This window comes from Syngnathoides biaculeatus, chromosome 15, assembly GCF_019802595.1.
Source record: "Syngnathoides biaculeatus isolate LvHL_M chromosome 15, ASM1980259v1, whole genome shotgun sequence".
In the NCBI taxonomy this organism is placed as follows: domain Eukaryota; kingdom Metazoa; phylum Chordata; class Actinopteri; order Syngnathiformes; family Syngnathidae; genus Syngnathoides; species Syngnathoides biaculeatus.
The window spans coordinates 25,070,306-25,082,748 of NC_084654.1; the positions used below are offsets into that span (position 1 = coordinate 25,070,306).

A 12,443-nucleotide genomic window follows, 5' to 3' on the forward strand; every position below is an offset into this window, starting at 1 on the left:
ATGCAAACTGGTTTCGTGAGGTCACCTTAGCGAGTCGCTGGGCCAGCTCTGACTGCTGGACGTCAGATTCCGTCTACAGCAAAAAGAGCAACAAAACATGTCAGCGTTTTAGTCATTACAATAACTCCGGCGAGGAACCGATCCGACTCCTACCATCCAGCAGGCGTGGCGAGGCACGGTGGCCGTCAGGACCGTGTAGCAGCTGTCCGCAGACACGGCGCCGCCTGCGCCGGACACAACAAGCGCTAACTCCAGTGAAACTACAAAATGACATTTGCCTAGAAATACGGGGAATTCTGAATGCAAAGGTTTATCCTCCTGTCATGCTTCTTCATTCATAAATGTTTAAAGCTGTCAAGGTTTCAATAAGTACAACAACAAAAGTAGAAGGATGAGTTACACTCAGAAAAGGTTTCCATTCATTATCATTTTTTTTTTTTCATGCAAAATGTTGCAGAGTGTAAAAAGTGAACATTTTTTGCAATGACAAAAACAGTTGATAACGTGTCCTGGATGAGCTGCAAGTTCCAAGGACCACGACGTGCACTTGGCTGCGGAATCATATCGACCACCTTGAATGCTCTCCAGCATTGACATGACTGAGATCACAATAACAATAACAATAACACACCTCTGTGTTGAATGCTGATGCTTGAATCAAGAAAGGCTTCGGAGAAGACTACGGAGCCCAGGTTGCCCCCGTGGCCCTGCAGGTCCGGCACGTCGCGGACTGTCATGGAAGCCTAACACGGGTGTGTGTGTGTGGGGGGGGGGGGGGGGGGGGAATGGGGATGGGGGGTGGGTGGTCGAAGAGAGAGATTCAGGTGAAATAACGGCAAATTGACAACAAAGACAATATACCATAATTTCCGGCCTATAAACCACAGCTTTTTTCACACGCTTTCAACCCTGCGGTTTATGCGGTGATGGGGCTAATTTGTGCATTTTTTCTAACGGCTGCAAGGGGGGCACGCGACCAGAAAATGTAAGAGTGACACCAGTGTAATATATGTGCCGAGGAAGAGACTTTTATCGGTATGTTTTTTGTTGCTGCACTAGCGTTAGCTAGTTAGCTAGAGGCCCCGTAGCTCAGTGGTTAGAGCACTGGTTTGGTAAACCAGGGGTTGTGGGTTCGTATCCCACTGGGGCCTCCACTCCCTGAGAAGGGTTGCGTCAGGAAGGGCATCCGGCGTAAAAATTGTGCCAAACATATATATGCGTTCATCTGAGATGACACGCTGTGGCGACCCCGAAAGGGACAAGCCGAAAGAAGAAGAAGACTAGCGTTAGCGCTGTGCTACCATGTTGCTGCTGTGTTACTGCCACGTCTCAGTGATTTTTACCGTTTTTTTTTTTTTTTTTTTTTTAACCGACCCCGCTAGTGCCGCGCTAGCGCGTTTCTGCCGCGTCTCAGCGATTTCGGTATGTTTTTTTTTTTGTAACCGTCTCTTTTAGATCTGTGCTACCGTGTTGCTACTGTGGAGTTGCTACGGGTGTTTTTTTTTGTTTTTTTTACCAGTATGTTGTTTTTTTTTTTTCAACTAGCCCTGTTCGTGCTACCATGATGTTGCTATGTTAAGCTAAGATAAGGTATTCAAACTTTGAAAACTCTTTCTGTGTACCATCTTTCTTTGTAAATATCTCGTTTTTCCAATGTGGGCACTTGCGGTTTTTACACAGGTGCAGCCTATGTATGTACCAAATGGTATTTCCTTTACAAATGTACTCGGTGAGAGTTGCAAGCAGGTGCGCTCTGTAGGCTGGAAATTAGGGTATTTACTTACCGTTTTTACGACAAAGCGGCTTGCGGCATCAGTCAATGGAAGGAACCTCGAATGAGGAGAAAAAAAAAATGACTTACTACAGCTTGAAGATGTCAAGTATCTGTAAGCTGACAGGCTGGTGGACTCTCACCTTCCCTGGTTGTCGGCTGCCTGAATGGTGAATTCACACTTGGATCTGAGAAAAAGCAGAATAACAAATAAACGAGGGCTGTCCCACATATTGCTGGTCTTTTAAATACGAAAAACAACCTGAGAATACTCCGGTACGCGCTTAAATCCAACGAGTCCAACTCCGCCAGGAAAGTGTGCTCTGCCACGTCTTTCGCCTGAAGAGATCAGCGCGTTGAAACGATGACCTGTGAATGGCGGAGGCGAGATGCGTTACCTTGGTGGCGCTGGAGGTGCTGGAGAAGCATTTCATCCCTCCGAGAACCGCTTGAACCGCCGCCGAATACACGCGCGACAACAGCCTGCAAAGGAAGAAAATCATGAGCCTTCATTTGGTTCAAAAACAAAGAAAAGTGCTTTCCAACACTCACGAGACTTCTCTCTTCTGGGACTTTGCGTGTGGACTCTCTGTGGGTGAAATTTCTGGTACAAATAGGAGAGTCCATTTCAAAAACGTTGACACACTTTATCACGACTAATAATAGCGGGCCAGCTACAGAACGCCTCGTTTATTCTTTAGCCCGAGTTAAAGATGACATAATCCATAAAAGGGACTTTTTATTCCCGTTTTAAAATGTAGTTGGGTCTGTGGGGTGCCTGCCCACCCGTTGCGTGTGAAATTTAAAAAAAAAAAACAATTTTTTTTGTGAGTTGCCCATTTCCAAAAAGCCCTTTGGAATTTCAATTGAGTCAACAAAATGTGACTTATTGAAATAATCCCGACTCCGCACGATTTTCAAACGATGGTTGAACTGGCCAATGCGAGTGAAAATGTCTTTACGGGTCCTCACCCGCTTTTTCAGCCCACATTCTGGTGTCCGCTTCCCTCACCAATGCCCTAACGCCAACCCGGGTTGTCGTGGTAACGACAAGCTGGCTCCACCATTGGCCGAGCAAAATATGGGGCGGGGTGTACACGGTCGCTGGCTTGCATTGGACTGCGCCGCCCCCTCAAAACAAGGCTAACAGGATGCGCAAAGGATGCTACAAGTCTCAAAGATAATTTTTTTAGACACCTGGGAAGGATTTGACCTTGTGGGAAATAACATCTTCATTTTAAGATGGGGATAAATTGAAGGCAGTACAGCACAAAGGAATAAATGTCTCACCAAGGTCGGCCGGGGTGTGCGTGGTTCCGAAGAAATAGGTCCGAGAGCAGGCTAACGGTCCTCGGGGAGACGCGCACTGCAAAATCTGAGCGTGACAAAGAGAAGCAGAACTCACAAAAGTCCTTAAAACACAATAAACAATTTTGTACTTGAATTAAACGAGGGAAATTGTGCAACACGTTGTTCCAGAGGACGTCACTAGGTGCTGCTGCAAGACCGTCAGGAAGTTCTCCTTAACCGGCCATGTTTGGGCCTACGGTGCCGCCTACCATGTGTCTCGCCACGCAGCCTCCGGGTCCCGCGTTGCCCACTTGGTGACTCTCGGAGGGGAAGTTGAAGGAGTGGTCGTCCAAGTCCTCGGAGGTCGAGTGCGCACCAAACAACACGAAGGGCTGACGAGCTTCACTGAAATCAAAACAATGTTTTCTTTTGTTTTCTTTTTCTCAACAAAACCCTGAAACATTATTTTATGATGATGTACCTTTTGTCTGTGATGTTGCTCGAGATCAGACCGTGGGAAAAATATGTGCGGAAGGCCTGGAAAGACAACATTTTTCTTTTTTTTTTTTTTTTTTAAATAAACAACCCCGCCTTAAGCAAGCACGGAATTGTATTGCTGCCACACAAAAAAAAAAAAAAATACATCTATATATCAATAAATTATAATGTGGATGTTTCAAGTTATAACATGGTATGATTCAGGTTGTAATGTGATTAATTACACGTTATAATGTGAATTAGTTCATGTTATAACGTGAAAAGTTTCACGTCAAAATGTAATTCATTTCAAGTTATAGTGTGAAATTTTCAAGTTAGAACATGATGTGCTCTACGTTTTAACGTGATTAGTTTCATGTTATAACGTAGATTTGTTTCACGTTGTAACGTAGAAAATAAATACATTTCACCCTTATTCACCCCGCCCCACAAAAGACAATTACTTCTGGTTCTACTCCGTTACTACATGTTCTTGCTCCATGCGTAAGAGTCAATCTACGGGTACACCACGACTCAAGCTCACCAAATCCATGTTTTGTGCAACACTCAACGAGAGTCCACTTCTAACTGCGTCTTCCCGCAGGCCACCTTGGAAGGATGTGAGTGACCGCAGGGTCGCAACAAGTTGACGCCAACTTTTCAGGTTATAACGTAGACCTCATTAGGTTTTCACCGCGATATGTTTCATGTTATAATGAGATAAATTACATGTTACTGTATATCGTGGTTCATTTCATGTTGTAACATGAAACGTTTCCTGCTATCATGTGAAATGAATAATGATATCACGTTATAATGTAATAGTGACCTTTTTTTTTTGGGGGGGGGGGAGGGTTGGGGGTGGTAGCAATACCCTTCCGTAAGCAAGAACTCTAGTTTTTTTTTTAAGTGGGTGTACCTCTCCTGCCTGAGCCTCAGACAGCTCCAGGATGGAGAGGTGGCTCTCCAGTTCCATGCGGCAGAAGAAGTTGCTCCACTGCCTTTCAAAGCTGCTCAAGTCCTGGAAGAAAGTCGCCCAAATCAATAATTCAAGAAAACAAAAATGGCCCTCAGGGGTTGGGATAAGTGTCTTGATTCATTCCACATGAATACATAAATAAAACAATTTTCCTTCTAAAAAAAAAAAAAAAAAAAAAGGCAAAAGCAGGAGTAAAGCTGCCGTCACCTCAGCCAGTAGCTGCTCTAACGACACGGAGTCCAGTCTGCTGTAAAGACGCCACAGTCGCTCACTCATGTCCGACAACTGGGAAAACAAGGAAGCCGCCATTAACGGGCGGCGTGCGGGGGGGCCACTAAAGTACTTTCTTGGAGAAAACAGCGTACCTTGTATTTCATGGTGAAAAAGCTGCCGCCGCCGATGCCCTCAAGGGCGAAAGCCTGGATGAGGGGCCACTTTTCCACCGTGAAAATGTCAAACTTTTGGACGTGGCCTGAAAGTACAACAACAACAACAACAAAAATAAGCGTATAATGAAGCTCGATCCGTCTCAGGACAAACAAGTGCAGGTGAAACAGAAAGGAATCAACGTCCGGACCCAGAGAGCTGTAAGGCACCCCAATACGATGGCAGTCCTGCACCATGCTGACAAAACTTGAGATTTTGAACTCCTCCGCCGCCTCTTCATCTTCATACTGCGTGAGTAAAACGTGGGAAAAAAACAAAACAAAACAATATTTGCAATTTACCAATTTGCTTTTTTTGAAGGGGTGCGCTTTCACACAAGTGACATCTAGTTATTCTTAATACAACTACATTTTTTAGAGCGCAGTATAAAAACAACTGCAACAAACTCCTTTACAAAGTAAAGATTGAACTTAAAAGATAAAACAACTAACAATAATAACAAAAAAACTGATACATTGAATTCTTATATTTGAGTGATTTTTTTTTGTGTTAGCTAGTGTTTTGAACAATATTTTGATTTAAACAAACTGCGAGGCAAAGCGTGCCTACTGAACGGCGTCGGCAAATACTCAAATGGAAGTTCTTGTACTTGTAACGCTAACGCTAATCCCAGCACCGCCGTGCTAATGCTAATGCTAGCGCCGCCAGGATAAAGCTACCGTCTTGCTAACAGGGCCGGTTAAAAAAAAAAAAAACATACCGGTAAAAATCACTGAGACACGGCAGTACCACGCTAGCGTAGCGCTAGCAGGACCGGACCAACAAAAGTCACTTCCTCGGTACATATATTCCAACGGTCTCACTCTTACCTTTTCCGCTCGAGTGCCCCCTTGCGGCCGTCAGAAAAAATGCACAAATTAGCCGCATCACCGCATAAACCGCTGGGTTGAAAGCGTGTGAAAAAAGTCGGAAATTAGGGTAACTCTAAATTGCCCGTCGGTGTGAACGGGAGTTTGACTGGTTGTTTGTTGATAAGTGCACCTTGCCGGCTGGGAAATGGATGGATGGATGGATGGATGGATGGATGGATGGATGGATGGATGGATGGATGGATGGAGGGATGGTAAACTCAATGTCCTAAACGTGATCAAAATGAATTCAAAAGAAAAAGAAAAATACCAATCGGCAGAAAGACATCTAAAAAAACAAGAGAGCGTTTCATTTCAAAAATGCTTGGAAAAAGTATTTAAAAAAAAAAAACAGTTTTCAAAGACACTGCCACTTGGGTCCGACTTCAATTCTGTTGGTCAAACCTCGGCTTGGGTCATGCAGTAGAGGTGCAGGTTCCTCCAGTGGGACACGTAAGGGAGAAGGTGAGCAAAGTTGAGCGGGTTGCAGTACAGGTGAACGCACTCGGCCTTGATCACCAGGATCACGTCTGGTGGGGAAAAAAAAAAAAAAAACGACAGGTCGCGCCCGAATACCGAGTTTGAGGGCCAAAAACACGAGACGGGGACCCACAAAAAAAAAACTCACCGTCCAGCATTTCCTCCGAACACCCCTCCAGCGAATGATCCACCATGCTGGCACTTCTCCCGTAGAGTCCGTAGAAAAGATATTTTGCCAGTTCGGCGCAGCCTTCGTTGTACCTGCTGTCGATTCCTGACGGGAAACATTCATAAATCGTGAACGTGGGCTGATCCTCACAAGTCTTACCGGGAATAATGATTGGACTTTTTGCTACCAAGTGAGCACAGGATCCCGTCAGAAGTCAAAGTATCACCGACACCGAGCAGAGACTGGACCTGACGCAGGCGGCAGCAACTGCATGACAACAAAGAGTCATCTTTTCAAACGGGATGGAATGATATGAATGAGCAAAGATGATCTTTTCTATACTTTCTATACTATACCGCTCGAAATTTTAGGGACGTTTCCAAACTTCTGGCTGGTACTCTTCAAGCCTTTCAAATACTCTTAATCACTTTAACACTCAAATCATTTTACCATTTTTGGCAACTCTTGCCCCAGAAAATACAATCGTTGTCCCACAGGAAGGAGCATAGCCGTAAGGCGGGTTTGCGCAACGTTGTACAGGAAATAGCGCAAACACACGGGAAGAAGCGCAGTTGTAGTACAGTAAAGCTGTTTCCACAGGAAGTAACACAGACACAGGCAGTACCACAGTCATCATACAGGAAGTCGAGCTGTTTCCACAGGAAGTAACACTGTTGTACAGGAAGTAACACAAACACCAGAAGTACCACAGTCATCATACAGGAAGTCAGGCTGTTTACACAGGAAGTAACACCGTTGTACAAAGTAACACAAACACCGGAAGTACCAGTCATCATACAGGAAGTCAGGCTGTTACCACAGAAAGTACCACAGTCGTCATACAGGAAGTCAGGCTGTTTACACAGGAAGTAACACCGTTGTACATGAAATACCACAGTCATTATACAGGAAGTCAGGCTGTTTACACAGGAAGTAACACCGTTGTACAGAACGTAACACAAACACCAGAAGTACCACAGTCGTCATACAGGAAGTCATGCTGTTTACACAGGAAGTAACACCCTTGTACATGAAATACCACAGTCATTATACAGGAAGTCAGGCTGTTTACACAGGAAGTATCACAGTCAGCATACGGGAAGTCAGGGTGTTTACACAGGAAGTATCACGGTCAGCATACGGGAAGTAAGGGTGTTTACACAGGAAGTCACACCATTGTGCAGGAAGTAACAGTCATCCTACAGGAAGTTAGGTGGCTTCACACGGGAAGTAACTGAAAATAACAGTTGTGCAGAAAGTAACGAGCAATAAGTTGTCTTCATGCAGCAAATATGTTTTCTTTTTAAAATATAAATATCTATTTTTGTTGCGCATAAGACAATCGTCCATAATCAAGAACGTCTCTTCTTACACCAGTAAATCCATCCATTGCCATGACTTAAGTGATCTCGTCAATTGTGTTGTCATTTGATGGTTTCCTCTCTAAACCACTCAAGCTGATGGTGTATTTTCCTTTTGTCATTAATACTTTGGAAGGGCGTGACTGTCGTTGCAAAAGCTGCTATTTGACGTTTTGCGGTCATAATTCAAATACTTGACGTGCCCGTTAGCATGTTAATTCACAAGGAGGCTCTCCCGGGTTGATTTACGTTACCTGACGGCCGGGTTGACTCCCGAATATTTGCCGGCGGGTCGTCTTATCCCGGCCATGGTTTTGTAACGGTGGCCGAGTCCAAACGAGACGTTTTATGTGGTCAAAAGCGGCGAGCTAGCTGCCTTTTTCTCCATCACCCTGGAGAACGTCCACACTAGCATAGCAACGGAGCCGACCACTGGACACCCAGATGGGTGAAATATTATTTAGGGAAAGTTTTACGATATACTCGGGTTCTTATTTTAATTGTGGCCGATTTGATGGTCCATAAAGTGTTTTCATGACACAAAGATTTCCAAAAAGATAAGTATCTTTGAATTTGTCAACCAGTTGTCCCCCCCCCGTGCTTAATCGCTGTGGTCGAGTCTTGTTATTGGCCCTTTTGACAGCATCGATGGCGCAATCGCTGCTCAATCGCAGACTTTGGAGGAACCGCAATGTGCGCGTGTTTTTAAGGAGAAAGTTCCATTTTTATACACAGTACAATACTTCAAATCATGCAGGAAACTCGCACCACCGGCACAGCATACTGGGCAGCTGTTCTTTTTTAATTGCAGTGTTACCAGTTGTCAAATTTCCCTATTGACCTGTGTGTGAGTGTTCGATCCGTGACATCTGGTGTACCAATTACATCAAATATTATGTTTTTGAGGAGACAACCACGAATATCACTGGCTAAAGTATTAGGTACACCTGAAAGTATGAGAACCCCAATTTTCTCAACACATCGCGCCTTTGCAAACCCGACTCCCGGCGAGAACGGATTAACTGCATTTCCATTCATTTTAAGGGGGAGACTTGTTTTGAGACACGACCGTTCTGCAATGAGGCGTCGGAGCAGTGTGACAGAAAGCTCAACTGCAGTCAGTGACGGGAAATCTTGGCAGGTGCCAATTTTACAACACTGCTCCAATGTCGACGGGTGAGTCAGCGAAGGCAAAACCAAAGATTTCCAATCTTGATGGACTCAGAATGATAATTGAAACAAAATGGAAAAAAAACTGAAATATTTGTGGGCTTGCGATCACCTTGATAGGTAACATAAGCAGGACAACAAATAAATAGAATCATCATAATGCACTTCTGTTAATTTTTCTTACGCTTTTCCATCAGATAATCGGAACTGAGCCAACTGCACTTTAACCACATTTTTTGCGGATGTTTGTGCTTGTCGGAAGGAGGCGAAAGGTACATTTGATCCATATCTGACGCGGTCTACTCTTTATGGAGGAATGCACTTCCTTGATGGCAACAACAACAACAACAACAAGACATGTTATGAGAACGGCCGTTCGGCATGTTGTTGCAGACCCTGCGGATCCTGTTCCGTCTTTCAGGTTGTTTCAGAGAGACGACAAGTATCTGAAACCTGCACCTGCAAGAGTCATGTCCAAGGGTAAGTGTCCTTTTGGTGCCTCGTAACAGAACGTGCTGAGTAGAATTTTGGGGGGGACTTCTTGCAGATGGTGATGTTGACACCAGGCTGGCCACGGTGGTCCTTTCCACGGACGACGAGTGGTCCTCCCTGGTGTCCATGCTGAAGGAGAGTGTGGCGGCGGACAAAGGGTTAACCTCTCGGGGATCCGAGCAAGTCGACTTGGATTTGGTTCTGGAGAACCGCTTGGTCAGCCTGCACCGTGCACACATCCGAACGGACGCCACGGAGGAGGATGTCAGCCAGACTGTTGACGCATGCTTCCGATCTCGCAAAGACGCGATAAGCGCCTTCCTGCTCTTGATCCGGGGTGGACGTTACACCAGCAGGCAAATGCGCCTGGTGGAGCAACTGCAGGTTCACTTTGGAGCCCGAGCCTTCAAGTACCTGGTGGTGGTCTCGCTGGAAGACGGTAAGATGGCCGACACCCTGGACGACGCACTGCTGGAGCTGATCAACGCCTGTGACGGACGTTACTGCCGCCTGACCGCGTCGACGGCCGTGGATAAAATCAACGCCCTGGTCAATATGGCGGACGGCACGCTGGCCGAGAGCGGCGACGGCGGCTACGGCCGGACCGCGCTGGACGAGGCCAAGCGCAGGAATACGGAGGACACAGCCGTAAGTATTCTGAGGCAGAAAGTGCGGGAGGCCGAGGAGGGACTCCAGGCCTTCGGGCGGATGGCGGCACAGAGCGAGGAGAGGCGAGCCAAGGAAGCCGAGGAGCTGAGAGCCAAGCACGCCGAGGAGAGGCGCAAGGAGGCCACTGAGAGGAGACGCTGCCAAGTCAAGAAGGAGACCCTGGAGGAAGCCGTCATCAGCCACCGGGCCACGTTACACCTGCACGTGAAACCCCACGGCGACGGTAAGACCCCTGAAATCCTTCTTTGGCTAGCTAAACAGCGCCGTATTCCCCCTGGTGGGACGGTCCGGATGACGGTACTAACTCACTAGTAATGCGGTCGGCGCACACCAAGAAATCGAGTTCCATATGAAGTCGCAGAAATGGAGAGATAGTAAGGAAGTCATATAGTCAGTCGCCCGGAAAGCAATAGCGTTGCGCAGGAAGTAACACCCCCGACCCCGGTTTTGTCTGGCAGACGACGACGACGCCAACAAGCTGTCCGTGGTGCTGCTGGGCCTGTCGGGCAGTGGCAAGACGTCGGCCCTCAGCCTCATTTCAGCACGGGCAGGCAACCCGTATCGTGACTCGGGGTCTGATGCCGAGACCCCCCAGCCCACCCTGGCGTGCACCCGGCGGGAGGTCCGCGTGGCGGGCAGGAGGCTGATCCTGGTGGACACCCCCGAGCTGTGGGATGAGGACGGTGTGGAGAATCAGGAGAAGGTGAAGGACTGCCTGGCTCTGGCACTACCCGGGCCTCACATCTACCTGCTGGTCCTCCAGGTGGGACGCTTCACCCGAGGCGAGAGCCAGATGCTTGCCCACCTGCAGAAGGTTTTCGGCAGGGACGCGGCCGAGCGCGCCGTGCTGCTCTTCGTCCGGATGGACTCGGGCGTCGCGCGCTCTCAGAGGGTCCACAACTACGTGGCGGGGGCCCACGCCGCCCTCCGGCAGCTGGTCCGATGCTGCGGCAGCCGTTACTACGAGCTCAGCCTGGCCGCCCCCCCCTGCGACGGCTTGAGTTACCCCCAAGTTCGAGAGCTTCTGGAGGGCATCTTCAAGCTGGCGGCATCCCACGCGGGAAGAGGACACGCCATCCGGAGGTTCTCTGTGCGGGAGCTTCAAGACAGGAAGAAGTCCGTGGAGGACTCCAACGATGCGGCCTCGGAGGACAATTTCCTGCTCATGGAGAATTAGCAGTTTGGTGGACGTCATCGAGGCGACGGCAGAAGAAATCAGAGTGGTGCAAAAGTAAAAATTGTCGTCTGACAAGAAGCGGGGCGCTTTCTTTTCACACCTTCCAAATCGGCCGCTTGTTGCACTGAGACGGTCGTAGGAAAGAATCCATTTGAAAATCGTATTTTTTCACACACGTTCAGGATCTCCACTTCTCGCTCCGGTAGGGTCCACGCTAACCTTTCCCACTTCTCATCTCGGCCATCAATAACAAAATTGTTCGTGCGCAACTTCCACATCGCCGCCACTGCTGTGGGCGGTGCCACAGCTGTGTTGCATCCGGGACTCGAACTGAACAAGTACTTAAGTGGTAAATGTGTCACGGCATTGCGTATGCTTTCGCTGCATCCTGGGAGCAACCCCTTGTCATAGCGAGCCTGTCCTTCTTAAGTTTGGCCACATCTTGTCACGTTTCTTCATTGGCCTCATAGTCATCGGACCTCGTTGATGTTTCTAGACCTTGCCACTAGCCTAGGGTTTTTGTGCTTTCACCTGTTTTGGACTGCCTTTTGGTATGAACCTGTTTTTCGGAATAAAACCATTCTGAACACTACGCCTTTGCCCCGGAGTCCTGCATTTGGGTCCGCTTATGACACCTTCTCAACATCTCGGCGCACGACTTCCCGTTTCTTGTCCCAGATTGGTCTCTTGGCACTGACCCCTTGTCGCGGCCTCTCACAGACACTTGAGACACTTCTCCTAACTCAAGCAGGGATTTCAAATGGATTATTTACTCGGACGGACTATCTTGGTCCAAGGAGTGGAGATCCAGAAGATGTGCACCAAAGATGGCGCCCGAGCTGTTGTGAACTGCCCATTTTCCCCAAAGTATTTGTGTGAATTTTTCTGAATTGCAACAGAATCAACCACTGCGGAATAGTTTCAAGAAGAAAAGCTTGTAATTGGTTGACATTCACTGATTCACATGTTAATTGACAAAATAATTGGACATCTTGATGATCACGGTCTTCGGTTAAAAAGCCACATGGAGACTACAAAGTAGTTTGTGCGGATGGAGCAATGAATATACAGTCGGGCTTCACTTTCAGATATCGCCAGTGGTGTGCCGCAAGG

General features: G+C 47.4%; 2 protein-coding genes across 10 annotated transcripts in view; one reads left to right on the top strand and one right to left on the bottom strand.

Annotated features, from left to right (window-relative positions):
• The window catches only part of dnaaf9 (dynein axonemal assembly factor 9), a 29,839-nt gene extending 21,450 nt beyond the window's left edge, over window positions 1-8,389 (bottom strand). The window contains exons 1-19 of one of the 3 annotated variants that reach the window (XM_061844925.1): window positions 8,077-8,388; window positions 6,649-6,728; window positions 6,441-6,566; window positions 6,218-6,342; window positions 5,095-5,191; window positions 4,883-4,989; window positions 4,725-4,802; window positions 4,458-4,559; window positions 3,543-3,598; window positions 3,331-3,466; window positions 3,062-3,146; window positions 2,324-2,375; window positions 2,170-2,254; window positions 2,034-2,110; window positions 1,915-1,959; window positions 1,785-1,830; window positions 632-743; window positions 154-224; window positions 26-73 (exon numbers count right to left, since the gene is read on the bottom strand). In XM_061844925.1, coding sequence (XP_061700909.1) covers window positions 26-73; window positions 154-224; window positions 632-743; window positions 1,785-1,830; window positions 1,915-1,959; window positions 2,034-2,110; window positions 2,170-2,254; window positions 2,324-2,375; window positions 3,062-3,146; window positions 3,331-3,466; window positions 3,543-3,598; window positions 4,458-4,559; window positions 4,725-4,802; window positions 4,883-4,989; window positions 5,095-5,191; window positions 6,218-6,342; window positions 6,441-6,566; window positions 6,649-6,728; window positions 8,077-8,132 — 1,584 coding nt within the window. In that variant the 5' untranslated portion in view covers window positions 8,133-8,388. Of the gene's footprint in view, window positions 1-25; window positions 74-153; window positions 225-631; window positions 744-1,784; window positions 1,831-1,914; window positions 1,960-2,033; window positions 2,111-2,169; window positions 2,255-2,323; window positions 2,376-3,061; window positions 3,147-3,330; window positions 3,467-3,542; window positions 3,599-4,457; window positions 4,560-4,724; window positions 4,803-4,882; window positions 4,990-5,094; window positions 5,192-6,217; window positions 6,343-6,440; window positions 6,567-6,648; window positions 6,729-6,817; window positions 7,081-8,076 lie in introns of those variants that run through there. The other 2 variants (XM_061844926.1, XM_061844927.1) reach the window with 2 other exon arrangements.
• On the top strand, window positions 7,427-12,361 carry LOC133513821 (uncharacterized). 7 transcript variants are annotated; one of them, XM_061844933.1, is made up of 6 exons: window positions 7,427-7,837; window positions 8,867-8,998; window positions 9,255-9,472; window positions 9,540-10,376; window positions 10,612-10,856; window positions 10,917-12,361. In XM_061844933.1, exons 3-6 carry the CDS (start codon window positions 9,301-9,303, stop codon window positions 11,328-11,330), a joined length of 1,668 nt encoding a protein of 555 aa, XP_061700917.1. In that variant the 5' UTR covers window positions 7,427-7,837; window positions 8,867-8,998; window positions 9,255-9,300; the 3' UTR covers window positions 11,331-12,361. The 7 variants fall into 7 exon arrangements, with proteins under 7 accessions (XP_061700917.1, XP_061700919.1, XP_061700912.1 ...); XM_061844935.1 differs by having other exon boundaries at window positions 7,428-7,837; window positions 9,190-9,264; window positions 9,386-9,472; window positions 10,612-12,361; XM_061844928.1 differs by having other exon boundaries at window positions 7,428-7,837; window positions 10,612-12,361.
• Window positions 12,362-12,443: the final 82 nt, after the last annotated feature.